The following is a 15,969-nucleotide window of genomic DNA, read 5'->3' as shown; positions in this document are numbered from 1 at the left end:
TTTAGCAGAAACGTAACCTGATCTAAACCACAGTCCAACAGACCTTCCTAGAAAAACACGGTCAGAAATGGCTAATTTGTCCAGTAAAGGGAATAGACTGGCTGCCACATCTGCCTTTTCCAATTCCGATCACGATTAAAGTGACTGTGGCTGCAAAATGCAGAATCGTCCACTTCATGTAATCAAGAATAGGATCAGGAGTAGGCCTGTCTGCTCCGTGAGTCTGTTCCACTATTCAATGAGATCATGGCTGATCTGTGGCCTAACTCCATACTTTCAAAACTTTCAAAAGTTGTTTGGGGGAATCTATTTGGAGGCAAAGAGACAGTTGGGAAGTAGGAGGCCTTTAAAAATGAAATAACGCAAATTCAGAGACACTACCTTCCTGTTAGTGTGAAGGGCAAAGCTGGCGGAAGTAGGGAATGCTGGATGACAAGAGAAATTGAAGCTTTGGTCAAGAAAAATAAGCCATAGGTCAGTATAGACTGATAGACAGGAAAGATGGAGTGAATTCATAGAGTATAAGGACAGTAGGAACATACTAAAGAGGGAAATCAGGTCGGTGAAAATGGGACATGAGATAACTTTGGCAAATGAAGTAAAGGAGAATCCAAAGAGATTATATAACTACAAGGGCAATAGAGTAACGAGGGAGAGAACAGGGCTCCTTAAAGATCAATGTGGCCGCCCGCGTATGGAATCATTGGAGATGGGTGAGACAACAAACAAATATTTCATTTATTTAATGTGGAGGAGGAGATGGAAGTTAGGGAACTTCAGGAATAAGTGGTGATATCTTGAAAAAGACTCATATTATAGAGGTGATACTGGAGGTCTTAAAGTAGTTAGATTCCTGGGACATGATCAGGTGTTCCCCAAAACTTGCTGCGAAGCCAGGGAAATGATGCTGGGCCCCTTGCTGAGATATTTGTATCATCAACAGGTGCCAGAAGACTGGAGGTTGGCTAACGTGGTACCATTATTTATGAAAGGCTGTAAAGAAAAGCCAGGGAACTATCAACCAGTGAGCTGTATGTCGTTGGTGGGTAAATTGTTGGAGGGGATTCTGAGGGACAGGATCTATGTGTATTTGGAAAGGTAAGGACTGATTCAGGATAGTTAACATGGCTCTGTGCATGGGAAATCATGTCTCACTAATTTGATTTGAGTTTAAGAAATGACAAAGAGGATTGATTAAGGCAGAGCGGTTCTCGATATGGACTTCAGCAAAATGGTCAACAAGATTCTGCATGATGGACTGATTAGTGAGGTTAGATCATATGGAAGCCGGGGGAAGCTAGCCAATTGGATACAACATTGACTTGAAGATAGTAGACAGAGGGTGGTGGAGGAGGGTTGCTTTACAGAATGGAGACCTACAATCAGCAGAGTGACACAACGATCGGTGCTGGGTCCACAGCTTTTCGACATTGATTTATGTGATTTGGATGTGAATATAGGAGGAATATTTGGTAAGTTTGCACATGACACCAAACCAGTGGTGTAGTGGACTGAGAAAATCTTTTTCACTGAGTATAATAGGATCTTGACCAGATGGGCCAGTGAATGGCAGATGGAGTTTAATTTAAATAAATGTGAGGTGCTGCATTTTAGTAAGGCAAATCAGGACAGAACTTATATACTTAATGGTAGGCTCTGAGGAGTGTTGCCGAGCAGAGTGATTGAGGGGTATAGATTCATAACTCCTTGAAAGTGCAGTCATAGGTGAACAGGGCGGTGAAGAAAGCATTTGGCACTCTCGCCTTTAAATTGGTCAGAAGATTGAGTATAGGAGTTGGGATGTCATGTCCTGGATGTACAGGACATTGGTGAGGCCACTTTTAGAAGTTCTGGTCACCCTTCTGTGGGAAGGATGTGGTTAAACTTGAGTGCGTGCAGAAAATATTGACAAGGATGTTTTTGGGACTGGAAAATTTGAGATATAGGGAAAGGCTGAATGGGCTGGGGATTCTTTCCTCTGGAGTGTCAGAGGCTGGAAGGTGACTGTGTCAAGGTTTATATAGTCATGCGGGTGAATAGCCAAGGCCTTTATTTCTAGGGTGGAAAAAAAAAGAGTCCAAATGTGGAGGGCACAGGTGAGAGAGCAAAGATTTAAAAAGGACGTGGGGGAGTAACATTTTCACGCAGAATGTGGGGCATGTATGGAACAAGCTGCCAGAGAAAATTGTGGTGGGGAGTACAATTACAACATATACCAGGCATCTGGATGGCCATCAAAAATGAATGAGGCCAGATTGAGATGTCTGGTCAGCATGGACAAGTTGGACCAAAATGTCAGTTTCCTTCCAATATGACTATATACCTGTTTTTGGTCCATATCCCTTAAATTTTGTAGAATAAACATGTATCTATCTCAAATTTAAAATTAACAACCTATCTAGCATTAACTGCTATTTGTGGGAGAGAGTTACAAATCTCTCTCACCCTTTGTGTGAGAAAGTGCCTCTGAACACCTGTTCTGAACAATATGGCCCTAATTCTCAGACTATATCCTGCAGTTTTAGAATCCCCAAGCAGTGGAAATTGTTTATCTACCTTATCTTTATCCTGTTAATAGGTGAATTCACTGATCAGATCACCCTTTATCCTTCTAAATTCTAGAGAAAATAGCCTGTCCTCATGACTTAACCACTGAAGCCTAGATATCTTTCTTGTAAAACTACATTGTATTCCCTTCAAGGTCAATATATCCTTCCTAAGCTGTGCCCAGCCAAAGTCGAAAGACTGTAGTGTCAGGGGAAAAAATGTGCAACTTCAAAACCAAAAGAAGCAATGATTTTGGGAGTGCACTAAAGATCCCCCAACAGTTCAATGGGCTTGAAATCAAGGTTCAAAACTGAGGGAGAGTTGATTTTAACAAGATCAGGTATGATTTGGCTGGAGTAGACTAGGAGGAGATACTTTGAGGCAAATCTGTGTCAAGATAGTGGAATAATTGGTGCGACACGTTCAGGGTGGTAATAGGGAGAGTATGGGGCTAACATGTTTCAATGAAGATAAAAGGTGGGACCACAAATCCTGTGATCTCTGGATATCAAGGCACAGACAGGATTGGATAAAGAGGAAAGGGAGGCTTATAGCAGATACTGGGGGCTCTAAACAACAAAGGCTGTACAGGAGTAGAGAGAGTGCAAGAGGAAAACTTTAAAAAGAAAATTAGGAGAGCAAAAAGGGGCATGAAAAAATAATAGAGAAAATGAAAGGAAAACCTTAAGTTATTTCCATCTATGTCAAGGATAAAAGGATAACCAAGGAAAGAGTAGAGGCATTAACGACCACACTGATAATTTGTGCATGGAGCCAGAGGACATAGGTAGCGTTGTAAATGAATACTTTGTGCCAGTATTCACAGCGAGATGCACCATTGGGTATAGGGATCAGGCAATTGTGATATACTTAAAGTAACACAGAAAGGAGGTCCAGAGTAGCCTGGCAAACCTAAAAGTAGATAAATATCCTGGGCCTGACAAAATGCATCCCAGGCTTTTGAGAGACACGGGAGGAAATACTACAGGCACTGAAAACAATTTTCAATTCCTCTCTTGCCATAAGTGAGTTGCTCGAGGATTCGAGGAAAGTGAATGGGATGGTTATTCAAGAAGTAAAAAGTAAGAGATAAACCAGGAAACTATAGACTAGTCAGTCTAACCTGGATGGTGGGTAAAGTTCTGGAAGCAAATTTGGTGGGTAGAATTAATCTGCACTTGGAGAGGCCGGGATTAATCAATAACTGTCAGCATGGTTTTATTAGGGGGACTTCAGATTTGAACAGCTTGATTAACCAGGTGTGTAGACGATCCATTTGATGTAGTCCACTTGGATTTCAGCAAGGCTTTTGATAATAGATTGATACCAAAGGTAACAACCCTTGAAGGAAATGTGGCAAACCGGATGCAGAATAGATGAGCATCCAAAAGCACAGGGTGGTAGCTGGGAGTTATTTTGTGAATGGAAGCCTGTGTCTAGTAGGACTTTGCATTGGGGCCCATGCTGTTTATGGTGTATATAAAAGATTTAGACTTGAACGTATGGGTTTGTTCAGCAAATTTGTGGACGATACAAGAACTGGTGGGATGGTAAGTAGCGAGGAGGAAAGCCTTTGATTATAGGAGTATATAGATGGACAGGTCATTGGCAAATGGAATGCAATTGGATAAGTGCGAGGTGATGCACTTGGGCAGGACAAACAAGTGAAGAGAATACATGAAGAATGGTTGGACCCTGGGAAGCTCAGAGTGACTTTGGTGTGCATGTCCATGAGTCCATTGAGGGAGCAGGTAAGGATAAGGCTACATTTGGGATACTTGCCTTTATTAGCTGAGGCATTGCTTAAGAGCAGGGAAGTTATGCTGGAACAGCGTAAAGGCTGGTTGGGTCACAGTTAGCGTTTAGAGTGCAGCTCAAAAATCCGCATTACAGGAGGGAAGCGATTGCACTGGAGCGTGTGGAGAATTACCAGGATGCTGCCATGGTGGAGGGAATCAATGATCATCGGGGCATAAATTTAAGCTAAGGGTCAGGAAGTATAGAGGGACTGGGAGGAAATAAAATTTTCACTCACTAGGGTGATGAGAACCTGTATGGGTAGTAAAGGCAGAAACCCTCAACATTTGAGGAGCACTTAACCTTGTAATGCCAAGACATACAAGACTATGGGACAAGTACTGAAAGATGGGATTAGAACAGTTAGGTGATTATTTTTGACTGGCACAGAGTTGATGGGCCATCATTTTAAAATGTTTCTGCACTGTAGACCTCTATGACCCTAGGGTGAGCAGTTCTGTGCTGACAAACATGATGATTTTTTGCTTTTCATTTTCCCTTTTGCCAAACTGATTTTAGTTTAGGTTCAGCCCTCAATTAAGTTGCAGTCTTAGAGTCAGAACAGTTTGAAAGCAAGAACATTCAAAAACAAGGTAGCTTTTGGGAGGTGAAAGGTGGCAAGACAGTGGCAGCCCTAAACTGAGCTTTTCTTCAGTTACAACTCTACCGATACTTCCCCAAATGAAGGATCTGTGAAGGAGCCACACCCCCGATCAAAACCAACTGATTACACAATACCCAGGAAGTGCCCTAGCTGGGGGTTTGAGTAACAGACTTTGTGGTAAACAGACCTGAGAAGCCATCTCCCAGAGAGCATGCAGATTTGCCCTTACCTTGAACCCCAAAAACTGTGCTTTACGACCCAAATGCCAAGAACATCTCATAATAGTTATACAACAAGAAAGCAGACCCTTTGGCCCAACTAGTCCATGCTGACCATAATCCCAAACTAAACGAGTCCTACCTGCCAGCACTTGGCCCATATCCCTTCAAACATTTCTTCAAGTACTTATCTAAAGATCTTTTAAACGATGTAATTGCAACTGTATTCACCACTTCTTCTGGAAGTTCATTTCTCATTAAACCAATGCGATTAAAAAAAAAAATTGCCCATCATTTTAAAATCTTTCTCTTCTCACCTTAAAATCCCCCACCCTAGGGAAAAGACATCTGCCATTCATCTTATCCACAATGCTCATGATTCTATAAATCTCTGTAAGGTCACCCCCCCCAACTTCCTGTGCTCCAGTGAAAAAAGTCACAGGTTACCCAGCATCTCCTTATAACTCAAATCTTCCATTCCCAACAATATCCTGGTAAATCTCTTCAGAATCCTTTTCAGCTTAATAATACGCTTCCTGTAAGAGGGCAACCACAACTGGACACTATTCCAGAAGAAACCTCAAGAACATCTTGGATTACTTCAACATAATGTCCCAACTCCTATACTCAAAGGCCTGAGAAATGAAGGTAAGCATGCTTAATGCTTTCTTAACCACCCCATCTATACCAGACACAAATTTCAAAGAACCCCTCGTGCTCTCTATTCTACAACACTATCCAAGACCCTACTTTCAATTGTACAAATCCTACAGTTGTTTGTTGTACCAAAATGCAATACCACATTTATCCAAATTAAACTCCATCTGCCACTCTTCAGTCCATTGACCCAATTTAGCAAGATTTCTTTGTAAACTTAGATAGTTTTCTCCACTGTTGACTATACCATCAAACTTGATATCATTCGCAAACTTACTAACCATGTTTTCTATATCCACATCCAAATCATTTATATAAATAATAAAAGTGGATCAGCACTGATCACAATGAAACATCTTTGGTCACTGGCCTCCAATCCTAAACAAAACCTCCACCATCACATTCTCTCTTGCCATTAAGTTAATCTTGTATGAAATTAGATCTATTTGGAAGCACTAGCTTTCGGAATGCCAAGAGGTAATTGTGGAGAATAAGATCATGATCAGAATTTATAGTCAAAGGAGTCCAGTGTCATGGAAATGTGATACATTAAACAATTTTAGATTAAACCTTACATATTTTAGAATGGGATAGGCTGGTTTCGATTCTTTGCCTTGAGTCCATTTTCCCAGCCTCCCACTCGGGGAACACTCAGTGGTCCGAGACATTCAGCCTCAGACCTTTGGGTGACTATCCAAGACAGACTTCAGGACAAGCGACAATGCAGAGTGGCTGAGCAGAAGCTGATAGCAAAGTTCAGTACCCACAGTAATGGCCTCAACTGGGACCGTGGGTTCATGTCACACTACAGGTGACCCCACTACCTGGTACATTCTCTCACACATACACACCCCTACATACTCTCTCAGCCACGCAGACCCTCTCGTACACATGCTCTCTCTCATATGCACACACATACAGTCCCCACACTCTCAACTCATACTTAACCAAGCTTACACACAATCATGTGCACTCATGCCCACCTACTCTGCCGCACCTACAGATGCATACATAAAAGTTTATGGGGTGAATTTGTTTTTGGAGAATTATATTTTAATTTTGCTCAAAAACTGCATGAATCCACGTAAAACTAAAACTGTGCAGAGGGCTTGCCAGTCTGACATAGCATTGGGACACAGACAGACTTCACACCTATTGTTAGAAAAACTGAGCTAATTTGAGAATGTACTTTAAAAGTAGTTCTGGGATTTACATGTCAAAGAACAGAAACCAGCATATCCCATTATGAAAGATTTAATCTAAAATTGTTTAGTGTATCAGATCTCCATGACACTGGACTCCTTTGGCTATAAATGCTGTGATCATGATCCTATTCTCCACAATCACCTGATGGAGGAGCAGTGTTCCAGAAGCTAGTGCTTCCAAATAGACCTATTGGACCATAACTTGGTATTGTGGGATTTTGTAAATTTGTCCACCCCAGTCCAACACCAGCACCTCCAAGTCACTGTATCCAATTAAAAAGCTCACCCTGAACCCCACGTGATATAACTTTAAGGCTCAAGATACTGAGTAGAGTCTCTTTCTGATGGTTCAGATCATCTTTTCAGACTGCAACCAGATACACAAGTGTCAATCATAGCATTCAAATTTACTGGAAGAAATCTGCATAAGAACCAAGCCAAATTTTAAGTGAACCAGTGCACATTAACCACTGTTGAAGCTGTAATGTAAACCACTCTTGAATTGCTGTCCAGTTCAAACACATAATTAGCTGTGCTTTAAACATATATAAAAAGGTTATGTGACTCGGACTCCACCTAAATTTGTCACAGCTGCCACAAAATTCTACCCTTGAGGGAACAGTGAATTAACTAAATCTGGAATAAAAACCAATCTCCACAATGGTGACACAGAAACTACCAGATGGTTTTAAAAGCCAATGCAGTTCACTCTTGTCCTTGAGGCAATGAAATCACTTTTCCTTACAGCCTGGCCTAAATAACTACAAACTTATTTAAAGCAGCTCACATCACCATCTCCAGGGCAACTGGGGATTGGTAACAGATGTTGGCCTAGCCAGCACCATCCTTACCCTATGAACTTATTATCCTAGGTATACACCATTGCATGGTTAAAAATTGAATGGGATGATTCATGCGGTGTCATGAATTGAAGTTCAAAAGGAGCTTCAAATATCATAGACAATCATTCCTTCCACTCAGACTGCTCTCCCATCCAAAGTTATCTTGTTGATTCTTTGCCTTGAGTCCACTTTCCCAGCCTCTTCCCATATCCCATTGTAAATCGACTCCGGAAACAACCACGTCCCAACTTTTACACAAAAAAAAAATCATTGAAAGCAAGGACTGAACAGTAATACTATTGTACCACATATACTAGGGGCTTGTATGATTTTATTTAAATTCAAGCTCTAATCAGCAAGAGTTTATCTTTCAGTTAAAGGTTTCTGCGGTTTATAAATCTTATTCCAGATTTCCTAAATTTCATGTTATTTATACTGCAGTTGAGCACAGCAAAGCTGCACTTAACAGGACGCAAAAAGCAGACACTTTCCAGTTTTGCTGTTTAACGGAGAGAAATAGGCCCACAATGAAAGTATGAGATCCATGCAGCCAAACTGGTGCTGTAGTGATGTTGGTTGATTTTTTTTTGCAAACGTCTATACACACTTTCACAGGATCTCATCTCTACTGTTTATCTGTTCGATTTTATGACATTTCAGAGAGGACTGTCCATTAACATTTCATTTTTTAAAAAAGTGAACATTTTTGAAGTAACGTTTCCTTCTATCCCTTTGCTGATTTATTTTACCCTCCCACCAAACAGCTTCAAACTCAAGAAATAGGCCTGACCCATCACTGCAACTGAGTTTCCTGCTGCCAATCATAGCTAACTGCTGAACAGAGGTTTTCACGTACATAATTAACCAAGTCCATTATGCTTTGGATGCACTTTTCTGACCTGATGCTTAGGCAGCACCAAACCCAAAGACAGCTGGTGCAACATTCTAGACCCTGAATCAAGTTTAGTCTGAATATGACATCCCATCCTGGAAGAGGTGTTCAGTAAATGATTAAATTTCTGTTCAATATCTTGAGTCTTCTGGTCCAATCTTTGCCATCTACAGCATGTGCCCTCCCACCCATCCCCTCTCAGCCAGACAGTTGAGAAAATTGGAAGACATACATGTACTAGACTTTGCTCAAACTATATTATTACAAAATACTGAATTGGATGACAAAACACACATCCTCCTGACTATAAATACAACTCGACAACCTGCAAATACATTTGTTAACTTACAGTGGAAACCGTCTGCTGTCTGGGTACAGTTTTGAGGGTTACGGTATAAGTTCAAGAGCGCAATGGTCTGAAATACAAAACGTAACAGGTTTTCACACCACATCTCTAAAAAAATGTTCAACTTAAAACCTACTTTACGCTCTTTGACTTGGCAAATGGGGAGCTGAAAAGAAAAAGTTAATCCCTTCAGAATGATGAGTCTTCATTTTCATCAGAACCCATCTGACAAAGCTGTGAAGATATGGAGATATCATGATATAACAGCAGCAGGACCACCAGTAACTGGGTCATATCTCAGAATCAGAAATTTGCTTAAGACAAAAGCTCGCAAATACACATCATAGTGAGCATCATCCAAAACCATTTGCTTTTCTGATGCATTCTGTTTTAAACACGTCAGGAAGTGCAGCCACAGGACCACAGGAATTTACAATAACTTTACCACTGCAGACCCTAGTCCCAGACTCCAGGCCCTAAAATTCAGTCAGTACACAAAGACTGTCCTATCAGTAATTTTATACCATGAGATTCCCACAAATTTATATTGAGGTTATACGGAATCAGGATACTGGTCTTGAGTTGTTGGCACATCTCAGCAATGCATGGTACTGAAAAGCCTCTACTTACCCAGTGTGAGCTCACACTATTGAATCATCTCCAGCACAAAACCTGATGTCTAGAAGCCAACGCTGGCAGCACTCACTAGCCAGGGTTTGATGTTTTCTGAGACATTGTCTTTCAAGTCAAATTAATCATCAACAGCCTTCCCAACTCTGGATTCTGGGAAAGGACTTATAGATGCCCACAAAGTCTGTGCAAAGATGTGTGCACACTTAAGATTTGAATAGTAGTGCCTATTGGGAAATGAACATCAAGCCCTGGATCAATGCCAACGTTTTGTTTACACCTCATCTTTGTATGAATTGGCCTCAAATCAGGCGAGACCAACAGCTACTGCTCTACAAAATGGCCAAAACCCAGATCTCCAATGGTGGGACTTACAGTGTGAGCCGTCTGCCGTCTGTGCACTATTTTGGGGATTACGGTAGATGTTTTGAATCAAGATGGTCTGCAGAAGAAAAAAAGGAAATCCCATTGGCTGCTGCACATAATGGAGAGGACTGCGGAGTGGAGAGAACTCTGACATGATCATAAACAATGCTACATTCATGAGGCTACCCTGTATACAGCTTAATGTAACATGGCAGCCTAGAGGTAGAGAAGCAGCGAGTCAGTAATATGGGATGAAATCTTTCACTGGCCATGAAATCAAAGTTATTTTGTCCCAGTGTTGCTTAATTTGGCTATGTTTACAACGTGATCTTGGAGACTGGTCCCTGTTCTCATTCAGTGCAGGAAAGGCTCAGTACTAAAACGTGGAGACCTCCACACCCACCATATGTTAAAATTAAAAGTAGCTGTAACTGCCTTTATCACGAGCAGCATCAGGGGAAAATGGCATGAATATACCAGCAGGCTTAACCTGAACAGTCACCAAGTTTAATAACTGAGACATGTTTGAAAAATTACTTGTTTTAGCCAGTCAAGTAGTTATACTCTTGAAATGGATGCAGATGGGATCATGCTGAGAGCAAAAGCAATACACAAACTCAATTTAATCTGCAATCAGAGAGAATGCACATTACAAGGCAGCTGCTGAATTAGATGGGAAGAAAGTTCGATGTCTTAGATGGAATTCACAAAGCAGGAATAACCACAGCTGTCCCTTGCTGGGAATATGTGCAACTCTGTTTTTCTTTTCAAAAGCAGCATTTCCATCTCACACAGAGATCAAAATGGAATTTGTGCCAACCAGTTCACTTCTAACACCCACAGTCATCAATCCTGTACCCAAACGTTTCACAAGGAAAATGTCATGACAGAGATACATCTGTTGACACTTGTATTTATTTCAGGTGCGTAGTTTTCATCATGCTCATTTTGTCATTTAACTGTCTTGAAGTAGCCAGAACAGCCAGTAGCACTGGGTTAATACTGCAATATCATTTTCCATGATTTTGCACTATGTAACTAGGGATTTTCACCTAGATGCAAAACAAATTGGTAGAAATAAAACCTCCATTGTTCAGCAGCTCGTCAAGCTCCTAGAAATAGAAGCTGCAATTTGAAAGGAACGTTTTAGTCAATTTTTAACATGGATAAGCAGTTTTAAAAAGGGAAATATCTTGGTGCCTAGGAGCAGAGTTATAAGCAGCTGGCATGATTAGAAAGCTCTGTGCAAATGGCTACCATCTCAAACCAAGCACAGTGGTGCCTGACAAGATTTACTCTCAATTATTACGTTAACAGGAGATAGATATGCAATGACAGCTTTAACAAAGGGTTTGCATATCTGTTCCAATTACAAAGCTGCAATGATTCATTGAATCAAAAAGCAAGCAGCACATCACAAGCAGCATCCGCAATGAAAGAGCCAACAAAATGCTTAGAGGTAGAGGTGCACAGAGATTTCAATTAATTCCACATGCACCCAATGAAAATGCAGAACACAACCTCTGATAAGTTAGCAATAAACACACCAGCTGAAGTACCTAAGCAGGAACAGGACACAAAGCAGAATTGTCTCAGTATCTGATGTATGCAGGGTTAACTAAAATGAGCAGGGACAGTTCCTGAACACTGGCAACAGCTTCCTCCTGTGGAATGTATGTGTTCACATTTGTATTCATTCTGTTGATCCTCAAGTCTAATGACAGAGATGGTCAAGGATTAAAAATGAAAACAGGCCCCCTGAGCTACGATCAAGAGTGGCAGAGGCAGAACAGTACAGAAAGAAACAGAAAATTTTACATGCTTTGGAGCATCACAACAGAAGGGAGATCAGCAAGTAGAAATGCTTCTCAAAGCTAATATAAAGGATTAACAGATTGAAGAGATAGAATCAGACAATGGCGGTTTTGAGAACAGCCAATTACAAAACTAAATTGCAATATTGGCCACAAGGTTCACTAACATTTCTGACAGGTGGTGTGAAGATGCCATGAGAAGTGAAATTCAAATACACATGCCACATTACTTCACTTTAATGACACTTTGGAACATACGCTGCAATCAAGGGTAACCTCATGGATGTTGCAGGGAATCAACATAGTTAACCACTCTAACCATACTCCAAGATCCATGTGACGCAGCCATTTCCCTGAACAGTAACTAATATGGCCCCAGGATTGAGGATATTAAATTTGTTGTCTTAAAACCATATCAAGGAGGGAGAAAATAGGTATACCAACAGTTAAGTCCAAAGATTACCAAACAGCTAAACAGGAAAAACAACTGTCATATCCACCACTTCAGGCATTCTCCACGGCACAGTTACTACGGGAAGGGACAGGCCCTAATGCCACAGTTACAATGGGAAGGGACGGGCCCTAACGCCACAGTTACAATGGGAAGGGACGGGCCCTAACGTCACAGTTACTACGGGAAGGGACGGGCCCTAACGCCACAGTTACTACGGGAAGGGACGGGCCCTAACGCCACAGTTACTACGGGAAGGGACGGGCCCTAACGCCACAGTTACTACGGGAAGGGACGGGCCCTAACGCCACAGTTACTACGGGAAGGGACGGGCCCTAACGCCACAGTTACTACGGGAAGGGACGGGCCCTAACGCCACAGTTACTACGGGAAGGGACGGGCCCTAACGCCACAGTTACTACGGGAAGGGACGGGCCCTAACGCCACAGTTACTACGGGAAGGGACGGGCCCTAACGCCACAGTTACTACGGGAAGGGACGGGCCCTAACGCCACAGTTACTACGGGAAGGGACGGGCCCTAACGCCACAGTTACTACGGGAAGGGACGGGCCCTAACGTCACAGTTACTACGGGAAGGGACGGGCCCTAACGTCACAGTTACTACGGGAAGGGACGGGCCCTAACGGCACAGTTACTACGGGAAGGGACGGGCCCTAACGTCACAGTTACTACGGGAAGGGACGGGCCCTAACGGCACAGTTACTACGGGAAGGGACGGGCCCTAACGCCACAGTTACTACGGGAAGGGACGGGCCCTAACGGCACAGTTACTACGGGAAGGGACGGGCCCTAACGCCACAGTTACTACGGGAAGGGACGGGCCCTAACGTCACAGTTACTACGGGAAGGGACGGGCCCTAACGCCACAGTTACTACGGGAAGGGACGGGCCCTAACGCCACAGTTACTACGGGAAGGGACGGGCCCTAACGCCACAGTTACTACGGGAAGGGACGGGCCCTAATGCCACAGTTACAATGGGAAGGGACGGGCCCTAACGCCACAGTTACAATGGGAAGGGACGGGCCCTAACGTCACAGTTACTACGGGAAGGGACGGGCCCTAATGCCACAGTTACAATGGAAGGGACGGGCTCTTAAGGCAGTTATGGGCCCTAATGGCGCAGATGTGACAGGAGGGATAAGCCCTAACAGCAGTTATGACGGATAGAGATGTGCTCTGACGCAGCACTTTTAATGGGAGACAATTTGCCATTGCAATACTGCTTCAGCTTCCACATAACTTGTACTGTTATTGTAAAAAGGAAAGCTGGAGGAATCAAAACCATTCTCGTGACAGATGAAACAAGTCTGCTGACAAAATGTAGATCTTTTGAGCGGATGTTTGGGAATTTGAAAAGTATCACTTGGCACCTAGACAGGCACAAATAATAAAAACAAATACCAAGTATCAGCTTGTGCTTGAATATAAAGCATGATAACTTTGCTGAAATTCAGCATCAACACAGCTACCAAGGTCTATTAGGGCAATGCAGCGGTTTCTCAACTCTTCACAATTCACATTTGATCTGGTGTCAAATGAACATTTGACAACCACCATCTTGAAGCATTAATCCTCAGCCCATGATACAGATTTAGCCTATGGCCGTATCACTCATAGTATTAAATAGACACGAGAAACTGAGGACAGCAGGTTTTGGAGATCAGAGTTGAGAGTGTGGCGCTGAAAAGCACAGCCCTTCAGGCAGCACCTGAGGAGGAGAATAGGCATCTCGGGCATAAGCCCTTCATCAGGAATGAGGCTTGTGGACCAAGGGGGATGAGAGATAAAAGAGAGGGTGGGGCTGGGTCACGAGGAGATGGGGGGGTGGGGAAAGAGGTATGTGGAGCTGAGAGTACGATAGGTAGATGAAGGTGTGGGTGAAAGTGATAGATCAGAGAGGAGGGTGGAGCAGATAGGTGGAAGGGAAGATGGACAGGTAGGACAGTTCAAGAGGGCGGTGCCAAGTTGGAAGTTGGGTCTAGGATAAGGTGAGGGAAAGGAAGTTGAGGAAACTGGTGAAATCCACTTTGATCCCATGTGGTTGGAGGGTCCCAAGGTGGAAGATGAGGCATTCTTCCTCCAGGCGACGGGTGGTAAGGGTTTGCAAATAGAGGAAGCCCAGGACCTGCATGCCCTTGGGGAGAGTGAGAGGGGGAAGTTAAAGTGTTCAGCCACAGGGCAGTGGGACTGCTTAGTGCTTGTGTCCCAGAGATTTCTTTGAAATGATCCGCAAGTAGGCCTCCCACTCCCCCAAGGACATACAGGTCCTGGGTCTCCTCCATCACCAAACCCTTACCACCTGCTTCCTGGAGGAAGAATGCCTCGTTTTCCACCATGGGACCTTCCAAACACATGGGATCAATGTGGATTTCGCCAGTTTCCCAATTCCCCTCCCCCCACCTTATCCCAGATCCAACCTTCCAACTCAGCACCACCCTCTCGACCTGTCCATCTTCTTTCCTACCTATCGCTCTACCCTCCTATTACCTTTCATCCCCATCTTCATCTACCTATTGGACCCTCAGCTACCTTCCCCCCAGCCCCACCCTCCACCCATTTATCTCTCAGCCCCCTTGGCCCAAACGTATTATTCCTTGAAGGGCTTATGCCCAAAACATCAATTCCCTTGTTCTTCATATTAAACAGAAAGGCCACAGAGAGGGCAAGCTGCAAATCAACTGTATTATGCACAAAACAACAGAGAAAAACCAACTCAGCAAGTGCTAGAGGCTTTGGGACTTCAAAAAAGATGGGTAGAGGTCAGGATTATCTAAATTAAAGATTTAGGTTTTTCTTTGCAATCTGTTCAGATGTTATGACATGCCTGGGGCAGGTGGGATCTAAACTTGGACCTTCTAACCAAGAGGGAGGGACAATATCACTGTGCCTCAAGAGCTCTCCTACCAATCAACTTCAATCTCATTTCATTAACCACTCAGCCAAGACTATGGGAAAACAGCAAGGGTAAGTTTGCCCTATCCAACAATATCAATCACGTGAGCTGGTTTTTTTTTTCTTTAAAATGGAGGAAGGAAACAAACTGAATTCCAGATTTTCATTTCATCCAGTTATACCTAATTATTGCCTGATGAAAAACCCCATGCAACACAATATTAAGTTTGCACCCAGCTATTCAACAACAGCAGGACTGCTCTTCCCAACATTTGAAACTTCATGGCATAAGTGGGGATACTAACCTGCAGGGCATGTGTGGGTCAGTTTTATTTTGTAAAGCCCCTTCACCAAAACTAGCTTTAAAACTGAAATTGGAATTAAAGTCAAATTGAAGTCCAATTACATACAGCAAACAGAATCTGAACAAGTAATTTAGTAGAAAATATCCTGCCCAGTTTAACAATTGGAGGCAGAAAAATACGGTCTTTCCATAGGCTCTGCATGGGCCAACTTGAGAAATGAAATATCCATTACAAAACTAAAAGTCAAAGCCAGTCCTCAGCATAGCTTCTTCTGGTACTGAGGGAAGCAGATAGTTTGTGGATGAGGAAATAGCTGCATTTATTTGTGAGAAATGGCACATGGATTTGAAAACTCAATGCAGCAAAAATCAGCACTGAA

At 42.9% G+C, this 15,969-nt stretch overlaps 1 protein-coding gene across 4 annotated transcripts in view; it reads right to left on the bottom strand.

Moving 5' to 3' along the window:
* Positions 1-15,969, bottom strand: part of u2af1 (U2 small nuclear RNA auxiliary factor 1) — a 45,122-nt gene that overhangs the window by 18,090 nt on the left and 11,063 nt on the right. For 2 of the 4 annotated variants that reach the window (XM_072585814.1, XM_072585816.1), the window contains exon 3: positions 10,114-10,180. In XM_072585814.1, the coding sequence (XP_072441915.1) occupies positions 10,114-10,180 (67 nt within the window). Of the gene's footprint in view, positions 1-9,111; positions 9,179-10,113; positions 10,181-15,969 lie in introns of all 4 variants that reach the window. The other 2 variants (XM_072585813.1, XM_072585815.1) reach the window with 1 other exon arrangement.

The sequence above is a fragment of the Chiloscyllium punctatum genome, chromosome 15 (assembly GCF_047496795.1).
Source record: "Chiloscyllium punctatum isolate Juve2018m chromosome 15, sChiPun1.3, whole genome shotgun sequence".
NCBI lineage: Eukaryota > Metazoa > Chordata > Chondrichthyes > Orectolobiformes > Hemiscylliidae > Chiloscyllium > Chiloscyllium punctatum.
Note: the sequence above shows the minus strand (reverse complement) of the source record. Positions and strands in the feature narration are given on the sequence as shown.